We start from the raw sequence: 27,886 nt of genomic DNA, 5'->3' as shown, positions 1-27,886 counted from the left end.
GCTACTTTAAACCAAGTCTGCCACCCATGTGATGAAGCACCATCAAGTCTGCAGGTTTGAGTTGCTGGAATGTCGTGGAGAGCAGGTATCACCGGGCTAATGTGCGGTACATTACACACATTTAGTCATACTAGAGGCCAGTCTCCACTCTCCTCACTGGCTGTACCACTGGACTGTTAAGCCTCCCATGGCCCCATTAGGCCACATAGCTGACATTCCTGATGTGGGACCAGAGCTGTACAGAGTCATCAGCCCTTAAACCCTGTCACTGTAGAGCCCGGAGTGGCAGTCATGTACGTTGGAGGGTATTAAAGTCACAGTACACTTTTTTTTTAAATCAATAAATCTAATAGACATGAGCCTAAATTCCTTAATTTTGTGTAACACTTCCTGTAGACGGGCCTCAGTAGTGTGACCAGCTATCAAGTTAGGGAGAGCTGACACAAAGATGACAATTACAGCAAAAACATCATCAGATGATGATTCGCACTGCAAATGGAAGTGTTCGCCAATCATGTTGTGCTGAACAGATGTCACGTCACACCTCATGAAAATGGCAGATCTATTGATCATTTACGTTTCATGTCATCAACCTGTATTATATAAGACAGGACAAAAATTATAAAGACAATGTGATAAAGGTGACTTGGGATGAGTAACCTTAATTGCTCCCTGCACTGAAGCTGTTATATCCATCTGTGATCTCTTCAAATCCACCAGACTACTTTGATAAAAACAGTAATTTTACTCTTGCAGAACAAGGGAGTTACTGATCTACCGCTGCTCTGATCAGTTAGTAAATGTATAACTTTGTTGTTTAAATGTATTAATACATCTTAACTGACAGACAGGCAGCTAAGATGAACCCAGTGAATGCGACCTCTCTCTACACATCAGCGAGACGGTCAGTGCTGCAGTGCGACCCCGGAGACGAGCTGGTGCATTTTTTTCTGCCAGTCCTGCTCGTTCTGTGCTAAGTATCATCTTAATGTGATAATATACACATGTTGTGTTGTTTATTTGACATCTCCGGTGCATATGAGCGGCTCGTTAACAGCTTAGTATATCCTCCAGCTTGCAGTATTGACAGATGCACAGCTCATTAGCTCTCACTTCCAACTCACAACGAAACGCCAATACCAAACGAGATAATTCCTATTTTTCCACATATTTTATATTTACAGCTTTCATCAACGACTGATATCAGGTTGATGCCATCACAATTCAGAATTTCTTTAAAAACTTGTGTGCATGTGGCGAGTTTTGGCCGAGCAAACAGTATTATTTTCTTTCTGTGGCAGCTTAAAAACTCTTTGCTCACAGCTGCAACAACTTCAAAACAAGTTAGGTGAATAAAAAAAACAAAAACAAACCCTTATCAAATACTGCAATCAAACTAAATGCATTAATACTCAAGTTTCCATCCATCCTTTGTTTTAGTTGTATGACCGTCAGGAGTTTTGTGCTTTATCTTGTAAACTTCTTATTCAGTTTTCCTGTGTAATACTTTGCCATATGTTATATACACACACACCCCACACACTACATATGACCGCATTCTCAAGTAAGCTTTTGGCGACACACACACACACACACACACACACACACACACACACACATATATATACAGTATATACACGCCATTTATTATTAGGTACTGCTGTTTTTCAAACGGTCTGAGCACAGGGACAACTGCTGAGTTGACAGAAGTGGAAGCACACATACACACTCATCTTCCATCTATAATACGACCCTGCAATTAAATGGGACTTGTGGGACAAACACACACCCTGCTAAGCCGTTTGACACACACACACTAACTCACACACTCACACAGAAGAAAGCACCGTACTATTTGCTTTTAGTCTGTGTAAACGTTCTGTCTGTCCACCAGGTGACTGCGCTAAAAGCTAAGCTGTAGTGATTCACATGTTTCTAACGGTCCAGGTTTGTCTACTTTATCCAAAACTTTTCCCTCATATCAGCTCGTTGTGTGTCAAAATCCACATCATTGGTTTTATACTAAGTCGACCAGCTGAAGTCGACCAGACAGCTGTGTGACTTGCGTATCATCCGTGTGTGTATGCGTGTGTGCTTGTGCTTATTCAGCTGTTGTTTTCAGACACAAACAGTGCTAAAACAAGTGGACGCCGACCGGCTGACCGCAGGAACAAAAAGGATGAGAAAACGAGTGATGGAGAGAGGGAAGAAAGGAGAGGAAGAGAAGGGGGTGGAAGGACACGAGAGGATATACAGTAAGGGTGAAGAGTAAGGGAAAAGAAAAAAGGAAGAGAAAGAATAGAAAATACAAAATAAAAAAGGGACAAGGAGGAGAGGACAGGAAAGGACAAAGATGGTTGAGGAAAGACGAAAGAGACAAAGGAAAGGAAAAGATAGAAAATGAAAAAGGTGGTAGAGGATGGATGGAAGCTGGATAGGAAAGAAAAGATTTTAAAAAAAAAGGACAGTAGGGGAGGGAGGAAAGGACAAAGCCGTTTGAGGTATGATGAAAGAGACAGGACAGAAAGGAAAGGAAATACGAAAGAAAGAGAAAGGGACTGCAAAGGAAAAGGAAAGGACAAAGTATTTGAGGAATGACGAAAGATGGACAGAACGGGAAAAGGAGGAAGGAAAGAAATTTATATGGGGAGGAAAAAGTGTAAGAAATTAAAGGACATTAAATGAGAAGGATAGTGAGAGGGATCTGAGAAGCAAAGGGAAACGTGGAGAGCAGATAAAGAAGGTGAAAAGGAAGGTTAAAAGAAAGGAAGGTGAAGGAAAGGAGAGAACAGAGATGAATGGAGGGGTTAGGGAGGTTGGGAGACCGAGCTGAAGGCAGCTCTGCCTGACTTACATCATGTTGGTCAGAGTTACATAACAGCTCTGCCTCGGTCTGTCTCACCATCGCACACATTATTATTACAGAGTCTGTATTAACAGTCGCATATAGTTCAGTTTGTTGACATGGCAGATCTGGTTAAAAATGTGGTTCACAGAGTAAAAATTAGGCTGTGTTCAGAAGCATTACCTATGAGAAGCCCATAAAAGATTCATTATAAAATTATCTAAGACTCTTCACCTCCGACAAAAACCTTCATTAGAAAATCTACTTTTCTCAACTCGGTTCTGCTCTGTTAAAATAGATTCCTGGCTGACTGCTTCTTTGAAAACAGCCTTTATCGTCTGTGCCTGCAGGACAAATAAACGTCTATTAAACATTACAGAGAGGACACAGTGTGAACCAGAGTGGACCCTCACCCTGCTCCTTGATCTGCCTGATCTGCTTCACCGTCTCTTTGAGGATGGCACATTTGTCCGGCTTGACGTTGAGGTCGTCCATGTCGTTGATGTTGGCAAAGATCAGCTCGGCCAGCTCCTCGATGTACTTGTTCTCCTGCTCCCGGTTCCTCCTCTCAGTACTCCTCTTAGGGCTGGAGGACACAGAGGATAACAAAGACATGGTCAAAACTCATGAAAGAAAGTGCTTAAATACCGTCTATGAGGTAAAATCTCTCAAAGGTTAAATAAAGAAAACCAGACCATTTTTTATGCCGTGCACACGTTGAACATTCACCTGAGCCTGATGTGCTAGCATTAGCGAACTGTATCGTATTATGACCACAACTGGGGACATCACCAATGCTGTGCTCGTATATCATATAAGAGGCTTCATTATGTTTAATGGGCTTCTCTTCTTTTATGACTTTGCGTGGTGATTATTTTGTCTTTGTGAAGCGCAGACAGCCAGTCAGCTTCCTAACAACCTGAGCCACAACATCCACGTGTCCTCGTTATAACCTCCGTGCAGAACAACTCAGTACATCGTCACTACAACCTTCATACATCCTCTCGGACACTGAAGCACAATGACTTGTTAGCCTTTATATAAACTGTCGTCTGTAAAAGTGCTGCAGCAGCATTTTTCTTCATCGACCTGCGAGAGCCTTGTCTCATCTCACTAACCGCTCCCCCGCCTCACCCCACCCAGCCCAGCCCCGCTTTGTCTCTCGCGCCCTGAATGAAAGTGCTGTATTTAATTTACCTGTTCACACCAATGGGCATTATGAATCGTTTACGACAAATTAATGATTATTTCTTATTATTAATAATTTCTTATTATTATTATTTCTTATCTTTTCCTATTATTCTAGAATAAAAGCACTTAAATTGCTCCCCGGATACAAATAAAGTATTTTTAATTGAATATTGCACTGTACTGTACTAGAGAGGTTATGAAACATCCTAAATCTAAGAACTATGTGTGGTTATTGAAAAGAGACGTGTTTATGTTACAGTGTTGTTATTGTGAACATGTACTGAGACTGTGGACTCGGTTTGAAGGTCTTTACCTGGGGCCCAGGACGTCCGACTGACACTCCTTCCTCTTCACAGACTCCCCCCCTCTGGGGGGCTCCGGGGTGTTTCCCCCCCCACTACTCATCTTCAGCAAATATCAGCACCTGGAGAGAGGAGAGAATATAAAAAGACACACATTTTTTAGTCAGAAGTTTGGTCAGAACTCATTAAAATGGATGTAAGGATATTATGATTCATGCTACTAGTAATTCTCCTCACACATAACATACATAGCGGTAGTGAAAGAGCAAGATTTACATTATTACAAAGCAACATGCAAATGGCGATCAGTTCCTGGAGCTGCCTGTCATAATATTTAGTTACTGTCATAGTCCGAGGCACGATTACAAGCTTCCAAAGAAGTGATATTCTTTGGGAATTTACATTTTATTTTTTGAAAGACATCCTAATTATGACCGCAACTGACGATTATTTTCATTATCGATTATTCTGCCGAATATCTTCACGATTAACCGATTAGTCTTTAAAATGCCTGAAAAACCCAAGAGCCCAAAAGTATCAGAATTAAATAATCGACTTATCGTTGCAGCTCGAAATCCTGATGGCTTGCTGTTAAACTCATGATGTACCTGATCAGCCCCTTTATTGAAATGCAAAAAAAAGCACCTGAGGATGCTTTTAAGCTGGACGCACTGGCTCCATGAGCACCGTGGAAATTAAAAACCTCACCTTTGACGTTGGAAAGTGCCCTTATCTCAACTCATCGAGTTTGACAGCATTATTAACCGCGGGTATAAACACACAAGAGTTAATGTGCTTCAGATGTACACGACCTGTTTGATGGTGCTTAATCAAACAGGCGGTGTGCTTGTGACTCATGTAGACAATGTATCTGTGTAATGTGCCTGCAGGCAATATGTGGGAGGCACAGTGGGAATACAGTAGGTGTCAATAATTACTTTAGTTAGAAACAGCTAATTCATGTAGGCATTCACACTGGTATACATGGACATTTGGGGCAAATAAGTTAATAAAAGTCATAACGGTTAGCGATAGATTGTCATGATAGTATTTTCTCGATCCTATAAGTGCTGTGTGAGACTGAAAAGAAGTGAAGTATAGGGTAGGTGGAAAGAAAATGAAACACCCTTTGGCAGGGAAAGTTGCACCATATGGTCACCTCATGCTGCTAGACCTTCCAACAAGACACTGATGACAAAACTCATCTTGTTGGCTCAACACTGCGTTTGTCTTTGTGGGATTTAACAGCCCACTTTCAGCAAGTCTGCATCATTCTTATAGACAGAAAAAGTACTGAAGTGTCTCAACGTCACGTGAACGACTGGGTGTTCACAGCCAGTTCTGACACTATCTGATGATATCTTTCTCAATATTCAACATGATTTTTTATGGCATTTTTGACTGGTGATGTTATAGTTTTGCGCCAGAGCTGCAAGAAATACGAACAGCATTAAGTGCTTCCACTAATAACAGCAGGAGATTCAGTGTCAGTAGTCCAACAAGCTTGAAATCGACACTAGCAGTTATTTGCACTCCAATTAAGTCAATAATGCTGTCGGTCAGATCAATATCTGTGGCATACAGTTCAGGGCTGCTTAATACCGTCAAGAAAAATCATATTGAGACTGCAAAAACTATTAAAATCACGATTTGTAGGCATCTCTGCAGAACTACAGTACATTACCTCCGTCAAGAAGGTTATGTTTTCTGTGGGACTAATGCATGGATCTTGATGAAAAAAAATCAGCTGTAGTTAGGTGGCTGGTGTCTATGAGTGAGTACAAATGGGGACTGTTGCAGCGTCTACAATTTGGATACTGCACATTTACTAAAATTGAAATACTGCAATTAGGAACATATTTTAGATTAATTGTGCAGCCCAAATACAGCTTAAAAAATATTTTATAGCCATTATCTTGTCTTCTGATGAGGCTTAAACATAATGATTTCCTCAACCAAGCTGATTAACATATAGACGATAAGAAAAAAAAATTGGAAAGATTATTTTCTAACAAGATGCCAAACGGCATGTCGTGCTGTTGAATGTGACACGTTGTTACTTACAGTACATATACAATCACACACACAGATGAAGCATAGTGCAGCAGATAAAGCAGGGAGAAGCAGTGCTCGTCAGGACGGTGGGCCTTTAAGGCCCTTCAACAGGCCAACACATCACCTGACTGTTGCATAACAGCCGGTCTGTGGGGCTGATACAGAGCAGATGAAGGCAGGAAAGAGGGATAAGGGAGAGAGAAAACAAGAGGGAGGGATAGGGAGAGAGAAAACAAAAGAGATGAGAGAGAAGTGAGGAAGAGAGGAAAAAAATGATGGATAGAGGAAGGGAAATGTAAAAGAAGTAGAAGAGGAAAGCATAGCAGAACGAAGGGGAGGCAAAGGATCTAACGGGTGAACAATATCTAGTGGTGCATATGTACCGAGTGCAAATGTGAAGTAAGACAAATGGGTGTGGATGGGGGTGAAAAGAGGAAGAAAATGAGTAGAGGGGCATCTGTTGCTCTAAATAATGTGGCCTGAGGAGGGAGGGGAATATGGCCTAATTACACCATGAGAGGAGAGGAGCTGCACGTTGAAAATGCATCAGTGAGATTGTATCAATCCTTTCTCGGTGTATAGAAAGAATATCCATGTCTTCTTTGATTATCAAGCACATCTAAGTGCTAATACTGTGAAAGCATCAAAATGATCAATCCTCAAAAAAAATGTACACGGACCACATTCAGAAAATGCGTCTCAAACAGGCTGTCAAGACTTCCGTAAGGTTGTGATGTCAAGAACACAGCATGAGCGTGGCTGCAAAAACAAGATAAAGTGGGCAGGTTATTATTGGTTATACGAAGTAGGTGATGTGGACCTCATGTTGACTCAGTCTAACATCATCATCATCATCACAAGCATGACTGGGTGACCTCAGAAGATGATGAAAGCCTGACTGAAGGTGTACACACACTCTCTCTCTCACACACACACACACACTTAAAGCCACTGGACTAATTTAAACATTTCAATCACTGTCTGAAGATCCACATGTGCCCACTTTCACAAACACATACATACAAAGAGAGGCATATGGCTTTGTGAACTCACAAACACACGCACACACAAAGGCACACAATGAATTAACACTAATGTAGCCCGCGACAAAAGCCTTTGGCCCCGTTCAGCCCGATACTAATGCAATCAGAGGAGCCGAGAGCTTCACAAAGTGAAGCCATTTAAAAACAATTTGAGCCGGAGAGAAGAGACGAGGCCAGAGGGTCAAAGCAGCCATTAAGGAATTAAAGCCGGAGATCGATCACAGGCTGCTTAAGGGGACTCTGTCTCCAATAGAAACCATCGCTCCGCAGTTTCTTTGTTTTGAGTTTCTGAAAAAACTCTGGTGACAGGGTGAGGCTTTCACAGGTGTGTTTGTGTTCTGTTTAATTGTTAAATCATTTTAAAAGGAGGGAAAAAGTCTAAACTAGGTGTTAATTATCAGAAACACTACCACAAATATACAATCTATCATGTAAGACCATCTGCTCATTTGTTTACAGTCATGCTAAGGTGTAATTCTTAACTTGACAATGACACTGAAACTTTAAATATTGAAATGAAACAATGCTACTGTAACACCAAATAATAACTGATGAACCAGAATAATATTTTGCTTACTGTGAAAACCTGCAGTCGGTATATGGGACTGTGTTTCCTATATTGGTTCAGGTGTGTTATCATTTATTTAAATACAAACGGTCTTTCTGGTCTGTTCAGCTTTCAAGGAACATCCCTTGAAATACACTTCCTGGTGTGTTACAGGTGACAGGGAGCAGGTAGGTGTCAGATTACAGCCAGATGGAGGTCAGGTGGGGAGAGAGAGATGGAAACACAGCGGTGCAACCTATTTAATAGTAATTATGATTGTCTGCTAAAATAAAAAATAATAATGAAATAGCACACAAAGTGCAGGAGAGATTTTTAATACGGTCGAGATAATAACAACAATACTGTACAATACTGACGGGCTGTGAAGCTGAATAAATGGTTGGCAGGATGTGACAATCACCATTTGCATGAGAGGCCTACCCTGACAAAATGATAGTTGTCATGGAAGTAAAGCACACTATGGGTTGTTATTAAAGTAATGAGTCATCGTCAGGCATTAGCCTGCAGAATAATTGAGGTTTTGAGCATGTAACAAAAAAAACAACTGACCACGCAGTCTTATGTAATGACTGACAGCACAAAATTAAACCTAATGTGTTTTTGCAGGGATAGTGGAAGACTTCTGTCTTTACTGTAATAACAGCTTTGCACCTTTACTTTAGAGGCATTAAATGTATAATGTCAGAGTTATTATCCCCAGAATTGTCCATCAGTTACTGTTTTCACTGCATGTTAAGACAATCCAGCTAGAAACATATGGTCCTGAAGTATTAACCCCTTCAGGTCTGTGCAGCTTTGAGACGGACTAACATTTTATTGAGGGATCTTTGAAGTCATCACTGATGTTGTCAGCAAAATAACGTCCAGCAGCATTGTACCTGTTGCTGCTGGGATACAACTGTTGTTCCAAGGATCAGCTGTTTACCATACAGCCTGCCAAAAGGTTGCATGTCTTACAACATAAAATTAGCTTCATACTTTATTTTAATTTGTCGTATTTCTTTTTTTTCTTCTGAATTACTGGGGATGATTTACCTCCTCAGTCCTCCTGGAGCTGGGACATCAACCACATAGGTTGACTGTGAAAGCAGCTAATTACAAACCATGTTTACATTTCTTGTTAGGTAGCAAACTCTATTGACTTTAGTACTTATTACTGAAGAAAAGGAAGCAATAGTTGCTCTATGGTGTGTCAAGCTAGTTTGACTGCAGGATCATTTGTGTTTATTCATGTTAACCGAGGGAGTGTTAATTAACCCCAAACAACCAGATTACTTAACTGTACATTAGCCGTAAGCTAGTGACCAGCCAATGTGTGTGTGTTTGAATTCAGGTCAATTCTCAGTAAACTCAGCTCTCACCGGAGATCCTGGTTCTCCCTCTCCTCTCTGTAACATTAAGCTTGTGAAGTAAAATACATTTCCCCTTCAGCTCCAGTCAGCAGTCAACATGGCAGAACGTAATCACCCTACAATGGAGGTCACCTCCACAGATCACTGCTGCAGTCAGGTTGATAAACGGGAGTGAAGATAAATCCACACAACACTCGGTAAAAGTCTTTTGTTTTTTAAGATGAGGAGTCCCCTAGCGACAGAAATTACACAGGTAAATAACGTAATTATTTTTACCCAAACCACAATGTTTTTCTAAAACAAACCAAGTAGTTTTTCTGCATAACCGAACCAAACTGCAAGCACACGATGAAGCTCCAGTGCGCTTGTCGCTGGTATGCTGCAACGGTCTCGTTTTGGTCTCGGTCTTGTTTTGAAAGTCGCTATGGCAACTGACGTATACAATCATTTGGGCATGAAGATGAGAAAAGGTACCAAGTACAAAACAATTTGATTGAACAGTTTACAATAGTATACAAGTATACATTCTTCGGGGAGCGGTCAGAACTGGACACAGCTTCTTTCTAAGTGGTCACAAGCCTAAATATTTGGGAACAAAGTACAAATCCTGAGACAATATACGACTGCGATGCAAGGCTGATACCCAAAGCTTTCTCTGTTTTCCTGAAGAAAAAGTCCTTTGATGGAAAACAGTGGAACAAGATAATAAAACGAGGATCATGTTTAGCACTGGGAGGATGTAAACATGACTTGTTTGATGGAGGTGAAATGAGAGGTGGGACGCTCCCCACGTTGATGTCTAAGCCTCGGTCTAAGCCAGCAAACCCTCCCATCACACACGCACATAAAGTAGATTTAATACCCTGCTGAGGCTGGATTAAGCACAGTGGCTTCTCCCACACTGAGGGGCCTGCATCATATGCACGGTGGGTGTGCTTGTTTGTGTGTGAGTGCATCACTGTGCGTCGGTGTGTCCACGTCAATACGTCCAATCTCTTTATGTGCATCTCTGCTGTTTAGAGCCGCGGTGATGCTGCTTTATGGTCTGTGGTCTACCGCCTGTTGCTGGGGACAACAAGCATTTTGTTGATCTTGCTGGCTTCATATCTCTGGGCTGAATCAGAAACAACAACATCTATACATCACAGTAACTTGCACTTCAAAATACATTACTTCATAGCTTTTCATTTTGCAAGGACTACTGTCACAAAACACATATATCAAAGTACCCCAGTGGAGGGAAACTGAGGCTCATTAGAGCTGAATCAGCAAAAATACAGAAACCATATTTGACTTCTGATTACATTTTTAACTAAACTAACAGTAAAAAGAGCACAAACATGAGTTGTACAAAGTACAAAGCACTCCTCCATAAACTTCTCCAACAAGGAACAATTCTCCAACTTGGTGTTAGGGCTGAACACATTATTAAAATTGATGACTTAATCTTCAATCTGACTGCATCTCCATTAAGTTTGTAATTACAGCTAATCAAAGTGTGTACACTTTTGTACATTAGCAAGACAAAACAACCTCTCCATAAACGAATGGCACAACACAGGAGGGCCAACTCTGGACAGACTCTGCTGTCCACTTACATCTGAAGGAGAAAAATCAGTCCTTTGAGGACAACACTGTAAACATCTTGGCCAGAGAAGACAGATGGTTTGAAAGAGGAGTAAAATAATCCATCTATGTCAAACTGAAACGACCGTCTTCGAACAGCGGAGGTGGCCTAAGACATTACTTAACACCCACCTGCAATGCTGTACTGAGCTCTCTCCCCAGACAGCTTAACAACCATTCACACCTGGGCTCACCTAGCCTCAGCAACCCACACGTGTCCTTAACGACTCTGTGAGGACACTCCCACACAGAGTTTAAAAAGCCAGCCAACTCCTCTCCAGTTAGTGAGAACTGAAGAAGCCTCTTGGATGAGAGGTGAAACGTCTTCAAGAAACTGAAACAAGTCCAAGTGCCTACGATACAGCACCTAGATTTACCATGACCTGGATGACTGAGAACCTTCATCAGCATTTAAAATAAGTACATTTCTGTATACAGACTGGAGGTTCTTAAAATAAACACAAGACAATGTTACAAACATATAGGGATGTTCCTTTTGATGTCTAAATGAATCCTGTGACAGCCTTGAACGTCCAAAATGTCAGCTTTTTAGAAGCCAAGATAAACTGCCTTTCACATTCAACCAAACAATGGAAGTGTGAATTCATCCAGTGGATTCAAAGATGATTTTATGGTCGTGAGTCGGTAGGTTTCTGAACTAAATTCTGCTATTTGTGGCTGCAGATTCTGTAACCTTTTACCTCAAAGTGACAAAACCTGCATGCTGTGACCTAAACGTACCTCATCTATTCTTACTTTACTTCTCAACTCCAGTGTTGCAACTGGATGTATGTGTGTGTGTTCAGTCCTCTGCAAGTTAGATAAGGCCTAAACTGATATGCTGTACTAAGCCTGGAAAAAAAACAAAAAAAAAACTGTTACAACCAAAAATAGATCATTAAAGATTAGCTATTTCGTTGCCTGCTTATATCAGGCCCTTATTTGGAGCTTAATTGGAACTAATGTGGCTGACATTAATACACTGGATATGGGGTAACAATGTAGGTCCCTGATTATGTCCTACAGACGTCACTTGGCCATCCAACAACCAATGAACGCCCAGTCTGAAGACCAAATCGTTTTATTCAGCAGCATCTATCTCCTTCACCAGTTGTCTGTTATCACAACTATACTAACTAATAATTCAGGTATTGGCCCGTTAATCACAACCAACTCAATGAATATAGTGAATATTGTTTGTTTACCATTTTCTTTCTATGTATTCGTTTATTATCTGTATATCAAATATTTTAAAGAATGTTTAAAATCTCCTCAACTTAATAGCGGTCTGCGACATTTATGCCCAAAGTAAACAATGCAGTATAGTCTACATTGATAGCTGAATTTTGATAGTAATGATTTGTTGGTAACTCCCTAAAAGCCAGAGACATTACAAATTCCACTTTCATGTTTTTAAAATGGGGGTTTTGTCAGGTGGTCAACCAATTTACGTCAGGCCAAAGTTAGTAAAGCCACCTGGCAGCCTGGTGTTTTTTTGTTTTTTTTGTTGAATTGTCGTCAAATTTTCCGAAGACTCCCGACACTGGTGTGCTGAAATGGAAAGCAAACGCCTTTCTGTATGCTCAATGAAATGAGTGGCTGTAAAGTTCAAGCTGTACACATTAACCCACTTCTACCGATGCCCTTTATACCGGCTAACCAGCCTCCTCACCACACCCTTTCCCGTCTCAACAAATATAGACTAATTGGTATTTGAATAATAGGACAAGTCAAAGTGATGTGTCATAAAGATTCAGGGTTACCTGATCGCTGTTCAATTTTTACAATTTCACTTTTTTCTTTTTAAGTTTAACATGATAGAAACTCAGTTGTTTGATTTAAGGCTGATCTCGTGCAAGTTCTGTGCGGAAACACATGCAACAAGCATCAGAATCAAAAGAGACAAAAGATTTTAAGACTTCAAATAAACTGTTTCTGGACAGCTTGTTTACAAGGCTGCTCAGCCAGCAGCTGCTCATTACTCTGCATGTGCAGCTTCATGTAATGTGAGAGCCCGATCGATTATAGAGCGGAATCAATAACATTGAACATGCTTGCCCAGTTGCTAACTCAATTGTGAACACACACACACACACACACACACACACACACACACACACCAAATGCAATTTCCCATGTGCACCAATTGGCACATGTGAGACTAGCAGTCATTCTCACTGTGACAGAGACACACACATACAAACACACAGACACACATAAAAATTGGTATGCACAATATAATGTTTTTTTTTTTTTTAATCGGCTTTTTATCCATGACATTATTGCTGATAAATGGAGCCAATAATATGAAGCAAAACTGCTTTCACTGACTACAAATGCAGCATCAACACAAAAGAAGAGGCAAACGGAGCCCTCTCGGACTTCAGTCGTACGTAATATGACATGTTCAATGTCATCACATCAAGTCCTGAAGGGCGTGAGAGTGCACGGCTGATGTGGGAGAATATTAGATCCGGCCTAATACACATTCATAATACGTTTTTTTAAGTTTTTTAGTCAGCAATGGGAAAAACTACAAAGTCACATCCGTACGTATTGTAATAAATTGTGGGTAATTGAATCAGTAAAGTCCAGTGAAGTCTGCATCCCAAGTGGACTCTCTGGAAGTCTGCAGAAAGTCCGCTTAAGAGCCCTTGAATTAAATGAATTGTGGGTTTGGACAGCCTTCCCAGGAAGGTGCCAGCAAAGTCCGCAAGTCTGCAAGAGCTGTGGGGTCCAGACATTTGGATGCAGCTAAAGAAAAAGATAAAGGAGAAGAAGTGCAGCACGCTGCATCTGAGCAGAGCCACGTAGACTAGAGAGCCGTGCCGTTGCCGATGTGGACGTTTTTTACAGTCAAAGAAAAAAAGCACAATTGCAATTTGCAATACATGTTAGACAGAGGAGGGGAAAGTCTACGATCAAATCTTATCACAGGCACAGAATATTTAATCTTTGCACATTACATCTCAGTGCATAAACTACAGTTTATGAAAATGTGAAATTATCAGTTATCTTATTGGTAGAGAATGAGATAACCGAAGCAGGTAATTATAGATATACTACTTAAAAACACCAAGAACCGTGTGAATCTGATGGAACTGAAAGTTGACAACAGTAGAGAAAAACATTTGTGTCCAAATTTGGTGCAGAGATTGAACTCTGGACCCTTGATCGTGCAAAGTTTTCCAATATGCATGCATGAGGCAGTCAGGCTGTCAGAGTGAAGCCTGTACAGACAGAGAGCGAGAGGCTTTGTTTACTGTCAGTGACACTTGCTCTCCCATCATGCCCTGTGTGGCAGCTGAAGTGCTGTGCTACATACAACATTCGACAGTGGCCAAATCAAGTTTCATTTCTCAGATAATCATCCCAAATTAACAAGAGAATTCCCAAGAAATTAGAATGAAGGGTTTAACCTTATTTTTAGTCGGGGTGTGACAGTATGGTGAGCTATTAATCAGGTCAATACACAGAAAGAGTTGGTACACTCATGATAGATTTGGCAAACTTTGACAGAAGATGATTCTCTGTGACATATTAAAGATGTATCCGGAAAACTAAATTAACTTTCAGGTTTAAATTCCCGCTGAAGACCAGAAGCCATGACAACACTGCTCTGTGCTACATTGTCCAGGCCAATATTGCAAATTAAATTTCACTTGCGATACTAAGTGATATCAAATCCTTTAAGGCACTAACAAATTGGATACAACACAGCTTCATCTGATATGATGGCTAAACTGATTGGAGATAAATCAGAGTTCCTACATCTTTTTCATAGTCAAATTCAAGCACCTTTTAAGCACTTTCAAGGTGCATTTTCAAGCTCCTCCAGCAAGCAACATCTGTGGTAAATTATATGTTTATATACGTTTATATCAAAATAATAATTTCCACTATTCCATTGTCCATTATGTCACATTAGACCAGATGTTATTGTGCTGTAAACAACCAAATTATGTTTTGTGAATTTTATATTTAGGACTCTAATGAAGGGTGACAAAATAAAGCCAACCACAAAAAAGTTCCATGTTTCAAAATGTGTCACCTGTCCATACAAGAAGATTTAATTCAAGCTCTTTTGAAAAATACCACATTATAGGGTTTTCAAGGATTTCCCACACCCGTACAAACCCTGGTAAATCAACTGACAGGACAAGTTATGCATCTTTAATAAATGTGCAACACAAAGCGAAAGCAAAAACACTTTGGTGTACTGCTGCTGGAGTTTTGCATTGTTCTACTGGCCTGGAGGTCAAACTCCACAGTCCACTCACTGATTGACTTATCTGCTGTTGAAGCGAGTGTGAGTGTGAAAATTAACCTACAGTCACAGCTGAGTGACTTCATAAAACTCTCCTGTTTGTGCAGTGCGGATATGAAAGATTTCATAATGGAAAATACCTCAAACAATGTTGCTCAGTACCTCCAAAAACAGCAGATCCAGTCTCTGAATAAGTTATTATTTGGTCAACTACACCGGCCACTTATCATTAAAAGGAACCAAAACACTGGTTTGTTGTTGCACTTTGTGTTTCTTTCTAAGAATAGGAGTCATTCTTTTTATTTGGAAACAAAACATTCAGTCAGCCTTTCTTATGACAAAAGGCTCATTAGGATCAACTTCTGGAAATGTACCATCCTGTGTAAGGGAACCATTACTAACACAAAACTAACACCTTTTCGTATTTTTCTAACTTGTGAACCGTCACCACGAAACTGCGTTCGCCAACTCGCTTCGGAAAGCTGTGAGGATGTTGCCGGTTCACTGACGATTCCCCCTGAATTAGTCGCTGTGCACGAAGTGAACCTGCTGCTTTCTGAATGACTGTTCACAACAGTTGTTATTGAAGCGGAGCAAACTGTGTAAACAGTGGGCTGGTTACACCTCAGGTGACAGAGCAGCTACAGGCCTGCTGACTGTGCACTCTGTCAGTGCGTGTGTGTGTCAGAGTGAGACCAGTCATTCATAACCACTCCCCCCCCCCCAACACATACACAAACACACACGCACACACACACATAGTGTCAAACCCACAATAATACATGATAGCTCAAAGTCCAAGCCTGACTAAGACACTGTGAGCATCAAACTCGTGCTCATTTTGTCTATTTCTTACTAAACCGTGATATTCGAATTATTATTGTACAACTTAAGATGTGTCATATAGCTTCATATGATTAAAAAAGTTATCCTGATAGTATAATTACCCAGAGAGGAGAAATAAGATTGTTATTGATATAAAAAATGTTCACTAGAATTTATAATTAAAGGCCAAAAGTAAGCAGAACAACAGCTCAACTATTTTCATTCAAAACAGGAGTTTACTCTTATAAATCATATCACCAAATTGACTGACAGGTACTTCAACACAGGGAACAACAACTCAATCTAAGTTATTATGTTTAGTTATAAAGGTTTGCTTCAAATGGGGCTGTATTTCACATGTGTTGAGAAATATTCATCTACAACTTGCTTAAACACCTCAATCATTAAAGTAAATGTAGCTCAAATTTAAAATGGCAAAACGGCAACAAAAAAATAAAAAAGGACTGTGCCTTTAAATCTGTAGAATAGAGTCAGAGTACTGATAGCCACTTACCTCTGCTTTGGCTAAACCAGTCCATAACCAGTCCAGAGCCGGCTGACCATCCCATGCCGGGTGGGCGGGCGGGCGGACACACCGGTTACCACACCATACACACAATCACACACCACGCAGACACACACTCTTTTTGTATTTCCCCTCTTTTCTCTGTGCGATTACCTCCGTTTGTGTGTGTGTATGTGTGTCATCTGTGCCTAATGACAGCTGACAAACTACATGCCACAAATCCTCTCTCTCTCTCTCTCCCTCTGTCCCCTCCCCCATCATGTAGACACACACACACACAGAGACACACACTCCTCCCTGTCTCCTCCCACAACACACACACACACATACACACACTCCTCCCTCCTATTAGCCAATGTGCTGAAAAACCCTCCCTCTCTCTCACACAGCCTTTCTAGATACTGAATGATTTACATGACCTGTTGTTCTTACATTTTGGTCTCACATTACATTCTGTGGCAGTGCCGTTTCCCAAGTATCATTTCCTTTCTTTTTTTTCCACACAGATATTGATGCTTGTATTCGAACTTGCGTTTGCATGTATACAAAGATACTGAAGGTAAAGAAATAAGCTGAATATTTTGAAAATATATATATATTTATTACCAGTTCCCAGCCCAGTGGCCCGAATAAAATGTTGGCATTTTAGGTTTCTACATTTCTTGTATACGTGCTGACTTTCAGGCAGGAAGGTGGAGGCAAGAGGGCTGAAAGTCAGAGACCACTGCTCAAGACTGGGTTTCAACATTTGTAAGCATGGAACCACTGGATATTTATACAAGACGTTGGGACACTTGCAGTGTTTGTGGCGACAAAAGCAGGTATTTCAAGCTAAAACATGATCTTTCTCTAACCCTAATCAAGTGTTTTATTTTGCCTAAACCTAACAAGAACGTAAGCGCAGCATAAAATAAAATAAAATGCAAAATTGGACCTAAAGAAACAATAAAGTTGCAACGTGAGGAAATGTACAGTTTCAACATATCAATCCCCGTTTTTAAAAATACGCTTCACACTAAGTGAGAAGGCAGAAACACAAGTGAAAGTGAGAGAGACGGAGACGGAGACGGAGACAGAGAAGGGTAATTTCAAAAATGACAAAAGCTGTGAGCGCTGGTGGGAGCAGCTGTGCTTCACAGGTCGCACACACACACGCACACAACACACACACACACACACAGCTAGCACGTATATTCACACAAACACACAAAATTTGTTGCTGTTAGCTGACTCACTTAAAGGCGCACACACACACACGCAAACATCTTCCTTTTCTTTCACTTTCCATGTTGTCATGATGATAACGATATATGTCAAACCCATTTAAATTTGAGTAGTTTTATCATTGATACATTTCAAAAATCCTCATCATCGACCTAGAAATTACCTATGAACCTTTCCATAAAATTAATTGGGGGTCATGACCTCAAGGTTGGGACACGCAGACAACTTACATCATTAACACATTCACTTCATCTTAGGCCTGTGAAATAAAAGGCTTAACTTAACTTTAAGACCAATGTATTTGAGATTTTCTGTGGTTTTACGGAGCTGCTAATCCACTTTGTGATCACGATCCATTAAGATAAATAATATATCAAACTGACAAATTTATATAATTATCTAAATTAATTGTGCTGACTCACCTTATATGCAAAACATCTTGGGTAGACATCATTCAGTCCTCTCTGTAAGACACACAACACAAGAATAATGATTAAAATGTTCAAACAAATAATACAGAAATTTGTTTTTTTACTTGTGAAAGACAAAGAACAAACAAAATCGATGCAGCAGAGGCTGAGCTATCCAAACTTTTCAGGCCTGTCAATGTAAAGATGATTGTACTTCCTTAGTTTGTAACTCAGGCTTTCTGTTTACTCTCCAACCCCCAGCTGATATAACCCTGGTGACATCACTGGTGTCATTTTCTCAGGAACATTCTCACAAACTGTCTCACAGGCTGAGCAATACTTTCCATGAATAATTAGCTAACTTCGATATGTAAAAATTGGTGGACTTTCCCTTTTTATGCCGAATGTTTTTACCGTATATATTCACACATAATGATAAAATGCTCAAATGGATGAATCATGTTCAGTTTCCAGCATCGAGGCACTCCTGAGTGAGTGCCTCACCGCAGGAGTCGATCCGTCATCGAGTACAACTCTGGGCCACACCCGGGATCAAATGTATGGAAGTGTGAGTTTCACAAGTACGCTGAAGAGTTTTTACAGGTTAAAATCATTCAGCAGAATTTCACCTCAAACATCACCCAATGGTAATGCTGGAAGTCTCACTCTTGCCCACAATAACAAGAAAACCCGCTGCTTTTCCGAGACACTGACCCTTCCTGGGAGGACGATTCAGAGAGTTTTGAGGCCTTTTACACACTGTGAGGTTGACCTGGGCCAGTGTGGTGCTGGTCCAGGTTCATCGAGTTCCCACTGGCTTCGGGTTCACTTTCGCAAACATCCTATTTTGCAAAACCATTTGTCTTGAGTGCCTGAGCTGGTGCAGAAAAGCATTTTACAGTATGTTCAACTTTTTATTTTCATGTTGCTGACAAACTGGGATCACATTTCTTGTTGCTGTGCCCTCGAGCAAGGACAGTAAGAGTCTACCTGCTCACTGGGTGTCAGTCAATCTGTAGTCCCACCTTGTTTTATGTAATGGAGCGAAAACTCATCTTTTCAGGAATTATTACACATCACATGTTCTCCTCAGTGAATCACATCCTCTCTCCCACCACTTCCCTCTTCATGCAATACAAACGTCTTGTAAGAAAGGTTACTATGACTTTGACCCTACTTATTGTTATTTCTGGTTTGTAATATTCTTAAAGTGACGCTTGTTACACTTTTTGTAAGTTATTCTGAGTCAGGTCTTCAGATAAATGCCTTATCCTGAAGTCTGATAAGTGACATTTAAAATATCAAGGGTGATCCTTCCCTTTCAGTCCAATGAACTAGGAACGGGTACCACATTTATCTTTAGGCTCTTACTGTCGATGATGTTCTCCTCAAGAGGTTAGCATAGCTGCTACAGCATCAGTTATATCAGAACTGAAGAGAATATTTCATTGAAAAGAACGAAAGACGAAACGAAAGCTGGTGATATCCAGAAGGCCCGTCCAATCACCTGCAAGGTACTTTTTCGGATGGTTCTGTGTAACACACCAGAAGTTTCTGTGTAACATGCCATCTGGTGCCATCTTGTTTCTACCACAAGCTTGTTCTTTGACAGGGAGGGATATCACAATGTGTGTTTCCAGGACAGCATGGATAACTGGCTGAACCTGACGGGACCCGTCAGAACCTGACATGCCGGGCTGAGTTCCAACAGAAATTAAGGGATTATTTCCGGGTTGTCATGTGAATCGACAGCAGTAGTTACTACCTGGATGTAGCTCCAGTTCTGCCTTTTCACGGTCATCTACACTTAAAATGTCTGTAATGAGGTTGCTTCAGCTTACATTAACTGTGTCGGGCCGGGTTCTGACAGAAAAATACTACCTGAGCGTCACTGTAGTTCCCATCTAACTGTTCATTTTCAATTTGTGAATAAAGAAACGATATGCTATGTCTCTATCTGAGCATTTTCTTCTGCAGATTCTGTTAAAATGTGCACAGTGTTTGGTTGGAAACGTCGCTGCAATGAGTTTGATGATGATACACTGATGCTAAAATGCAAGATGTCAAAACTTTAAGTTCATTAATCTGATTTATTTGGGCAGTGAAGCGGTGAATCTATACCATGAACTACAGCAGACCTGCCAAATCATGTTAGTTAAAAAGGTGCCATCTTTAATGTGATAGTTAGCACAGTGTGTGTCAGTGTGAGTGTGATGGGAGGCATGACTGTAATCAAGAGCACCAAATGAAAAGTAGTAAAAGAAGAAGTGAGTTTTTTTGGTCAGCTGCCAAATCCGAAACATCTGCTGGCTCTTCCCCCTGCTGTGCGTGTTGTTACTCAGTGTGTGTGTGTGTGTGTGTGTGTGTGTGTGTGTGTGTGTGTGTGTGTGTGTGTGCATGCGTAGGGGTGAGACAGCCGCCCTCTCAGCCAGTTGGACACAGTGGACTCAAACTACACAACACTTCACCATGCACCTGCCACCAATGAGAGATAGCTGCATATGTGTACATGTGTCAGAGTGTGTGTGTCAGAGTGTGTGTGTGTGTGTGTGTGTGTGGGAGGGATGGACAGCTGATCTCTACCCAACTGCTTTGTGAATTGCACAAGCACAGATGCAGCTACAAATGTTTTTTCCTGCACACACGTTGAGAGAAAGAGGCTGTAATTCAGCTCAGTTTGTGCACTTGAAAGTTGTGGCGAGGGACAAAGACTTGTAACTTTTTCAGCAATAATTCCCAAGAAAGGGACGTTCTTCTTTGGGATCTTCTATTTTTTCCGGACTCTCGAGTGAAACAGGGTTGTGCTCAATCAAGGAACCTTTCACTGAGGACAGCTCAGAAAAGGCTTCTTGTGACTGACAGTTAAAGCTAAAAGTGGGGGAGGGAAATGCAAATAACTTAATTACTGTCCCTCAAGGGAGTTTGTTGACTGATCAAGTCAAACCGAAAACAATTAGCCATCCGCTCTTGCAGTCACAAGCAATATCAAGGAAATTGTTTTTTTAATTAATTGGGGTTTTGTAGATCTTTGTTTCAGAGGAGCTTCTTTTCTCTCTAACCCTTTGCGTCATCATGCCAGAGTCCATGATTGATTGACAGCAGGCTGAGCCATTAAAGAGGAATGGAGAGAAGAGGTAAACAAACCTGTCTTGTTAGCAGCGATACTGACAGCTAAGGACCACACCAGCATCTAAACTAGCAGTGCAGTTTCCTGCACTTTCAGCAAGTAGAGGAGCATGACTAGACATGTATGTTTGTTGTGTATTGTTTGTTGAAAATGAGATGTTAGCTAGAAAGCTAATGTGGGTTGTTGTTGTTGTTGTTGTGCATGGCAAGCTGCTGTCTCAGCCTGTTCTCACTCCCAACGTGTCAAAATACGGCAGCTTGGTCAGCAGCCCAAAGCTTCAAACAATGGCACTATAGGTACCTTCTAGCAACATTTCTGGAGGTGCCCCTCTTGGGTAGCAATATAAAGTAAGAGACAAGACTGCATGGGGGGATGGTTGGGTGGATCAACTCAAATCAAGACTTTCATCCGGTAGACTTGAGTTCAAATCCTGTGTTTAACAAAAGTTTGAAGCTTATGGTTACAGACTAAAGCTGCCATATTAATAGTATATCATCACCTACATACAGAGAAGTTCTTTACGTTCCTCGATCAGGAACCAACAACTTTCCACGTTGGATTCTTGATGCCGCCATCATGAGATCGAATGATCAATTCTGCTACAATTACTGCACCGCGGTTTACCTTTGACCTCTCGGATATGAAATGTCTTCACTTCATCATTTTATCCTCTCAGACATCTGTGTAAAAAAAAATTGTCACATTGAGTAATGAGCTAAAATGTGTTTTGTGAGGTCACAGTCACCTTTTACCTTTCACCATCAAAATCTAATCAGTCCATCTTTGAGTCCAAGTGGATGTTTGTTCTGAATTTGATAGCATTTCCTCAAGGCGTTCTATAGCATATAGTGGACTTCCACCCAGCTTTGTTGTTACAAATGATTCATGTAAGAAACCTAATTGTGTTGTAGGTGACGGAGAGTTTCACTATAAATTATTTGCAAATGAGGAACTGTTCAAATGCACAGTCTTTGTAAGACACAAAGAGAGAGAAGAGTAAGACAGCCACAGAAAGTCAATGAGAGACACACAGAGAGACGGCCTACTTCCTGACTGTGATTAATTTGTGTTACTAAGCAGCTCAATGGTAACACAAGAGATCCACAGCTAGACTGAAGCTCAGCGCTGGTTTACTGTACGACCACATAACAGACGCTGACCACTGTGTCATAATCCCGACCAAATTCAAGAAGTATAACAGCATACACGCTTCATCTGAAAAACGACACATCGGTCATCTAATTTTTCACGACAGTGTTCGATTAGCTGAGCTAAGTAAGTCTCTTATGCCATTATGAGCGGTCAGCACGCCAAGAAATGGGTTCTGCATTGGTGGTTTTTGGACACGTTCGCCTGTGTGCTTCTTTTATGTTTACCAATCGGAGGTACAACGAAGGAGCATTTGCAATAGGAAGCAGTGACACATTTAGAAAACCACTCAAGAAAACTAGGAAGAAATCGTAGAAGAAATGAGGAAACAGAAATCAGTTTCACTCGGGTGTAAACAAACCACTACGTCTATGAAACAAACGTGAAAAAACTGGATTGATCAATGTAAGTGGACGGGATGATGACAAGAATTAATTTCTCTACGCTGTGCTGGAAGATATGCTCAAACCTGTGGAAGATGTGTGTGTTCACTCATCTGCCAGCCTCTGTGACTTAACACCCTTCTTCTTGGACTTCTAGTGAAACATGTCTGTCGATTGACTCCTCAAAAATGACAATAAGAGTGATTCAAAGATTAGCCTGGCTTTTATTTTTACAATCGTACTTTATCCTCAAACACCTCACAGCATGCACCCTCCAGATGTGTGATGCTGAAATCAAAACACAACAAACACGCTTGTTTCGGTCTCGAAGCTGCTCTGATTGCATCTGTGAAAAAAGAGAAGTTGTCTGCAGACTTAAGTTTACATTCTTCTGAGCATTTCCTGATGCAAAAAATGGAATAACTGAATGAATCGAATAAAGTTTGTCTACTGAGTTTTAGGTGATTGTGACTACTGTTAAATTTGGCGGCAATAACCACAACAATGCCTCTCTGACTTGCTCACTCCCCTCCCTGTCTTCTTAGAAACAACGTCCTGCAGCCAAAATGCAGTGACGAAAAACACAATTAGCTCTGGCCATGGCCTACGTTTGTTTGCAAAAGCTCGTTATGCTATTAGCTTGTATTATCTGGCTAAAGGCCTGTGGACTCCCTCTCTCTCTAACTCAGCTCTGCTGTCACAGTGCTGGAGAATTACAGCCACCGTCAAGTCCAGCTAACCAAATTAGCACTTGTTATGCAACCTGCCAGACTTGGCTCTTAGGTCTGCTGCTTCAACCCTGCACAGCTTTCATTACAGTTTGTACATATGAAGGACCTGCTGACTGCTGCAAAGCTGACTGTATGTCATGTAAGGTTTCAGTCATGAGAGGACATGCAAAAGAAGCTTAATAAGCTTCTGCTTTTCAGAGAATTAGTCATGGTCAGACATTCAAACTTTCTGCAAGGAGAACTACAACACAACAGCCCTGAGAGTCACTATTCAAAGCAAGAAAGTGAAGTCAAGTTTCCGTGAAAGGAAGCTGTAAATGTAAATCATTTGACGAGCCATTGATTTTAGCAGTGCAACCTATTTTCTATAATACTACACTACTAGACTACACAGCAGCATCACTTTGAGTTGATCGTATCAGGAACAGCGGCAGGCTTTGAGGCCTATTTGACACAGTGTTGTGGACAGGTGTTTTTCTAATAGGATCAATGTTGTTTTTCCAAGACAACAGCTACACACTGTTGACCAGACTGGAAACTAGGGCTGCAACTACCAATTATTTCCACTGACGATTAGTCTGACGATTATTTTCAAGATGAATCGTATCGAGTCTATAAAATGTCAAACATTTTTGAAAGAGCCCGAGGTGACGTCTCTCAGCTTGCATTTATGATCATCAGGAAAGCAGCAAATCTGTAAATGACTGAAACGATTAATCAATTACTTGAACATAATTCTTAGTCTTCAGATTTCTATAATGTATGTTCACTGACTAAAACACATTACTTATGAAAACTGATATAATGTGTCACACACCAGATGGTACATGTGTGTATATGTACCCTGTCACTGTAGGAACAATCTATTATTTAAAGGAACTGACCAGGATGAACAGGATCAACCTACAAGACCTCAGAGGTCCGTCAGCTCTGCTCTGCTTATTATTTCCTGAACTAAAACTCAACTTGGTGAAACAGCTTTTAGCAACACCTATACTGTATATCTTGCCATCACCCTGTAAGTGGCATGTGCTAGCATCTCTTGCACTTTGCAAACTGAAACTCTCACTTTCCCGTCACATTTTTTAAAAAGTGTTTCTGATATATCTAAAGCGAGTGCACACACCTTTCAAGGTGCAGCTACATCTCAGCTGCATCACCTTGTCTACTACAGTGCTACTGCTGCTTTTGATGTGTGAGCGCTCTTCTCCTTGTCTGACTGGCTTTGAAGAACCAAAAGACTCCGGTAAGACGAGATAAAACCTCTGTGCTTTGTTCGGTGCCTCTTGTGTGCTTTAAATTATGACTGGAGATCAACAAATAGCTTTATATGAAAGGAAGTGAAGCCTCTAGGCAAATCATAACAAACTTCACAAACCACTAGAATATGTGGTAGCTATTTTCAAAAATGTAAAAAGTAGTGATCAAGTTACCAAAATAAATGTGCTGCACATAGAATATCCGTACTGCACTTCATATATTTTGTAAGCACATCCTCAAGATACATTTTGCTGAGTGAATATTACAGTAATTATAGACTTCAGGTGCTACAGGAGGCTGTCGGAGGAGTCATGACATGGCTGTGCATGTGTGTGTTGTCTGTGTGGTGCTGGTTAATTAGAGCACTTGGTCCCAGGGGGATCAGACCTGGAAGACGACTGTCTCTGCTACGTGACAGAAAGCCAGGTGGCAGAGTGTGTGTGTGTGTGTGAGTGTGTGTGTGATAAGTTGGTGGCAGTGAGAAGAGCCAGACGTAAACAAACACAGTAGAGAAGCGCACACACACACACACACACACACACACACACACACACACACACCAATGTCGATTAATTTTCAATCAGATCGAGGGAGACGATGTAAAGTTGGGAAAAAATCTTCGTACTCTTCATCTTCTGTTATATTTGCAGCAAATTAGACGCTTCACATCGGGCAAAACCACTTTGTACGTGTCAATAAAGGCCCATGTAAACACACATCGCATCTGATCACTTTATGTAGCGTCCATGTAAACAGTTACGCTGGAATCTCAGATTGAAAAAATATTGTCCGTGTAACCATAGCCATTGTGCCACTACCTTTGTGTGAAAGGACAGTCTGTCTGTCTGTCTGTCTGATTCCCGTGATTACTACGAACATGATTCAAATCCCTCATGAAAGCATTGGTTATTTTTAAACAGGAACAGAAAATAGCACATCAGAGCAAGAATTTGATGGTTTAAACATCATGTGCACATGTGTTTCTTTAGCATGGATTTGCTGGCTGAGGATAAGACCTGCTGGAAACCTGCTGTGGAGAACTGCACAGTCAAGCCTCTGCCCTTCCTCCTCCTCCTCCTCCTCTCTCTGCTGCTGTTGTCATTGGTCAGGGCATTATTTGAGCCCTCACGTGGTTCAGTGAATTCAAGCCACTAAGAATCCCTCACTGGGCAGGCTGCCAATCTCATGTTAAGATCTTGGTCTTAAATACATTCCTGTACTCTTGCTGCAGCTCTATAAGGTAGTTTTGGCACTGAAATGGTGTTGAAGCATACTGGCATTTAACACTACCCTGGTGCATTAAAGCGAAGTTGACCAAGTCATAAAAAAACTGCTGCTGAACTGGAAAACAAAAAAGCAACACAGACTACAGAAATCATCTCTCAGAGATGAACCAGACAACCCGGCACACATGTTGCAATCCTTTTCAAAGTTCACTTTGGGGTGCGGGAAAGAGCAAATAAGCTTTAAAGGGCCAAAAAATTGTGAGTCCAGCCCTCAAAGATAACACATCCAGAGGAGTCAGATGGCACCAGTCACGTAGGCAAACTTACAGGTTCTCTACAGAAACATACCAGCACAACGGCAAACAGAGACAAACCAGCACCACTGCAAATAAAGGCAAATTCCTGAACCTGCACTGGCAAAGGACTGCCTGACTGTTAGACAATAAGGTTTGAGGTGCATTGTATTCCTACCCTATTCTTTTAAACTTGAGTTAAGACACAGCCCTGCAGCTCCTCCCATGCCATGCTGCTTTCAAGTCCAAAAAGAGACCTACATAGAGAGCACCAAGTGGTCAACAGGAAGTGGGATCTATTTCAGAGTAAAAATTATTTCCACTTTTTCCAGGATCCATTTTATCATTGTTTGACATCGTTTACTACTTCTGACCTGAAAAAAATGTATATATTATGCATCACTTCTCATCACTGGCCAGGGCAAAGATATACACTGTCAAGCTCACGAGGATTAACAGGAAGCGGGGCGGAAGCTGGCTGAGTCACTCTTCAAAATATAAGCATATAAAAAAAAAAGAAACGCAAGAAAATACACCAAAACCACTTAAGTGAAATGTTGTTATAATGACTCATAACGGTTTCTTGTCTGTAGCTGTTATTAATTTGGCTGTAACTCAATAAACAATCCTGTGATACTGCATTTATTTTGAAGGTCTTCATGCTATATCACAGACAACTGGACTTCGAGACGTCTCATCTCTCATCCAAGAGGCTTCTTCAGTCCTAGAAGAAGAAGTCTCTCATCCAAGAGGCTTCTTCAGTCCTAGAAGAAGAAGTCTCTTGGATGAGAAGTGAAACGTCTTCAAGAAACTGAAACAAGTCCAGCTGTTTACGATACAGCACTTGACCTGTGACATTTATTTTGAAGGTTCCTATTTAGCAGCGTTGACACAATAGCATGCTAGACGGTGGTAGTAAGCTGAAAAATTACACATCTTATCCCCGAATAATAAATCAAAATTTAATAAGAAATAAAAGTAAATCTAAGGAGAAAAGCTCAGAAATGTATTCGTTTTAATTTGAGACCCGACAAAACCGGAAACGCGCGGCTATGCTAACCACCACTTGACGCTTGAGTTGATTGAGGAAGTCCGAGCGAATATCAACCGCGAATAAGTCAAATATTTCACCGTGAAACAGCTCGGTGTTTACCCCTAATCACATAAACACGTCCAAAATCACCAGAGGCTTTAATTTAGGGGTCTTGACATCCAACTTTGACGACAGCCAGAAGCGAAAACCTGAAGTTAGCTAGCGTATTAGGGGGGTTCACGGCTCTCACAAGCCCCGCAGTTGTCGCCTCTCTCGGTCCGTGTTGATCAGGAAGGGGGGCTTTTAACGTCTAACCGTTAAAGTTAAACAGCAAAGTCCTGTTCGGGACGGGCACTTGTTATCACACGATGTTTGAACACGTTAAACAAACACCAGCATACCAGCCTTTTTACTCTTTTTTTTTTTTTTTTTTTGGCTTTTCACCACATA

The 27,886-nt window shown here is 41.0% G+C and overlaps 1 protein-coding gene across 5 annotated transcripts in view; it reads right to left on the bottom strand.

Moving 5' to 3' along the window:
• Positions 1–27,886, bottom strand: part of LOC311266901 (nuclear receptor coactivator 2-like) — a 51,006-nt gene that overhangs the window by 22,537 nt on the left and 583 nt on the right. For 4 of the 5 annotated variants that reach the window (XM_084369557.1, XM_084369561.1, XM_084369560.1 and 1 more), the window contains exons 2-4: positions 18,247–18,288; positions 4,350–4,460; positions 3,259–3,431 (exon numbers count right to left, since the gene is read on the bottom strand). In XM_084369557.1, the coding sequence (XP_084225683.1) occupies positions 3,259–3,431; positions 4,350–4,441 (265 nt within the window). In that variant the 5' untranslated portion in view covers positions 4,442–4,460; positions 18,247–18,288. Of the gene's footprint in view, positions 1–3,258; positions 3,432–4,349; positions 4,461–16,588; positions 16,691–18,246; positions 18,289–27,886 lie in introns of those variants that run through there. The other variant, XM_084369558.1, reaches the window with a different exon arrangement.

This window comes from Pagrus pagrus (genome assembly GCF_965226575.1).
Source record: "Pagrus pagrus genome assembly, chromosome: 12".
NCBI classification, from domain to species: domain Eukaryota; kingdom Metazoa; phylum Chordata; class Actinopteri; order Spariformes; family Sparidae; genus Pagrus; species Pagrus pagrus.
The sequence above is the reverse complement of the archived record's forward strand: the minus strand, read 5'-3'. Positions and strand labels throughout refer to the sequence as shown.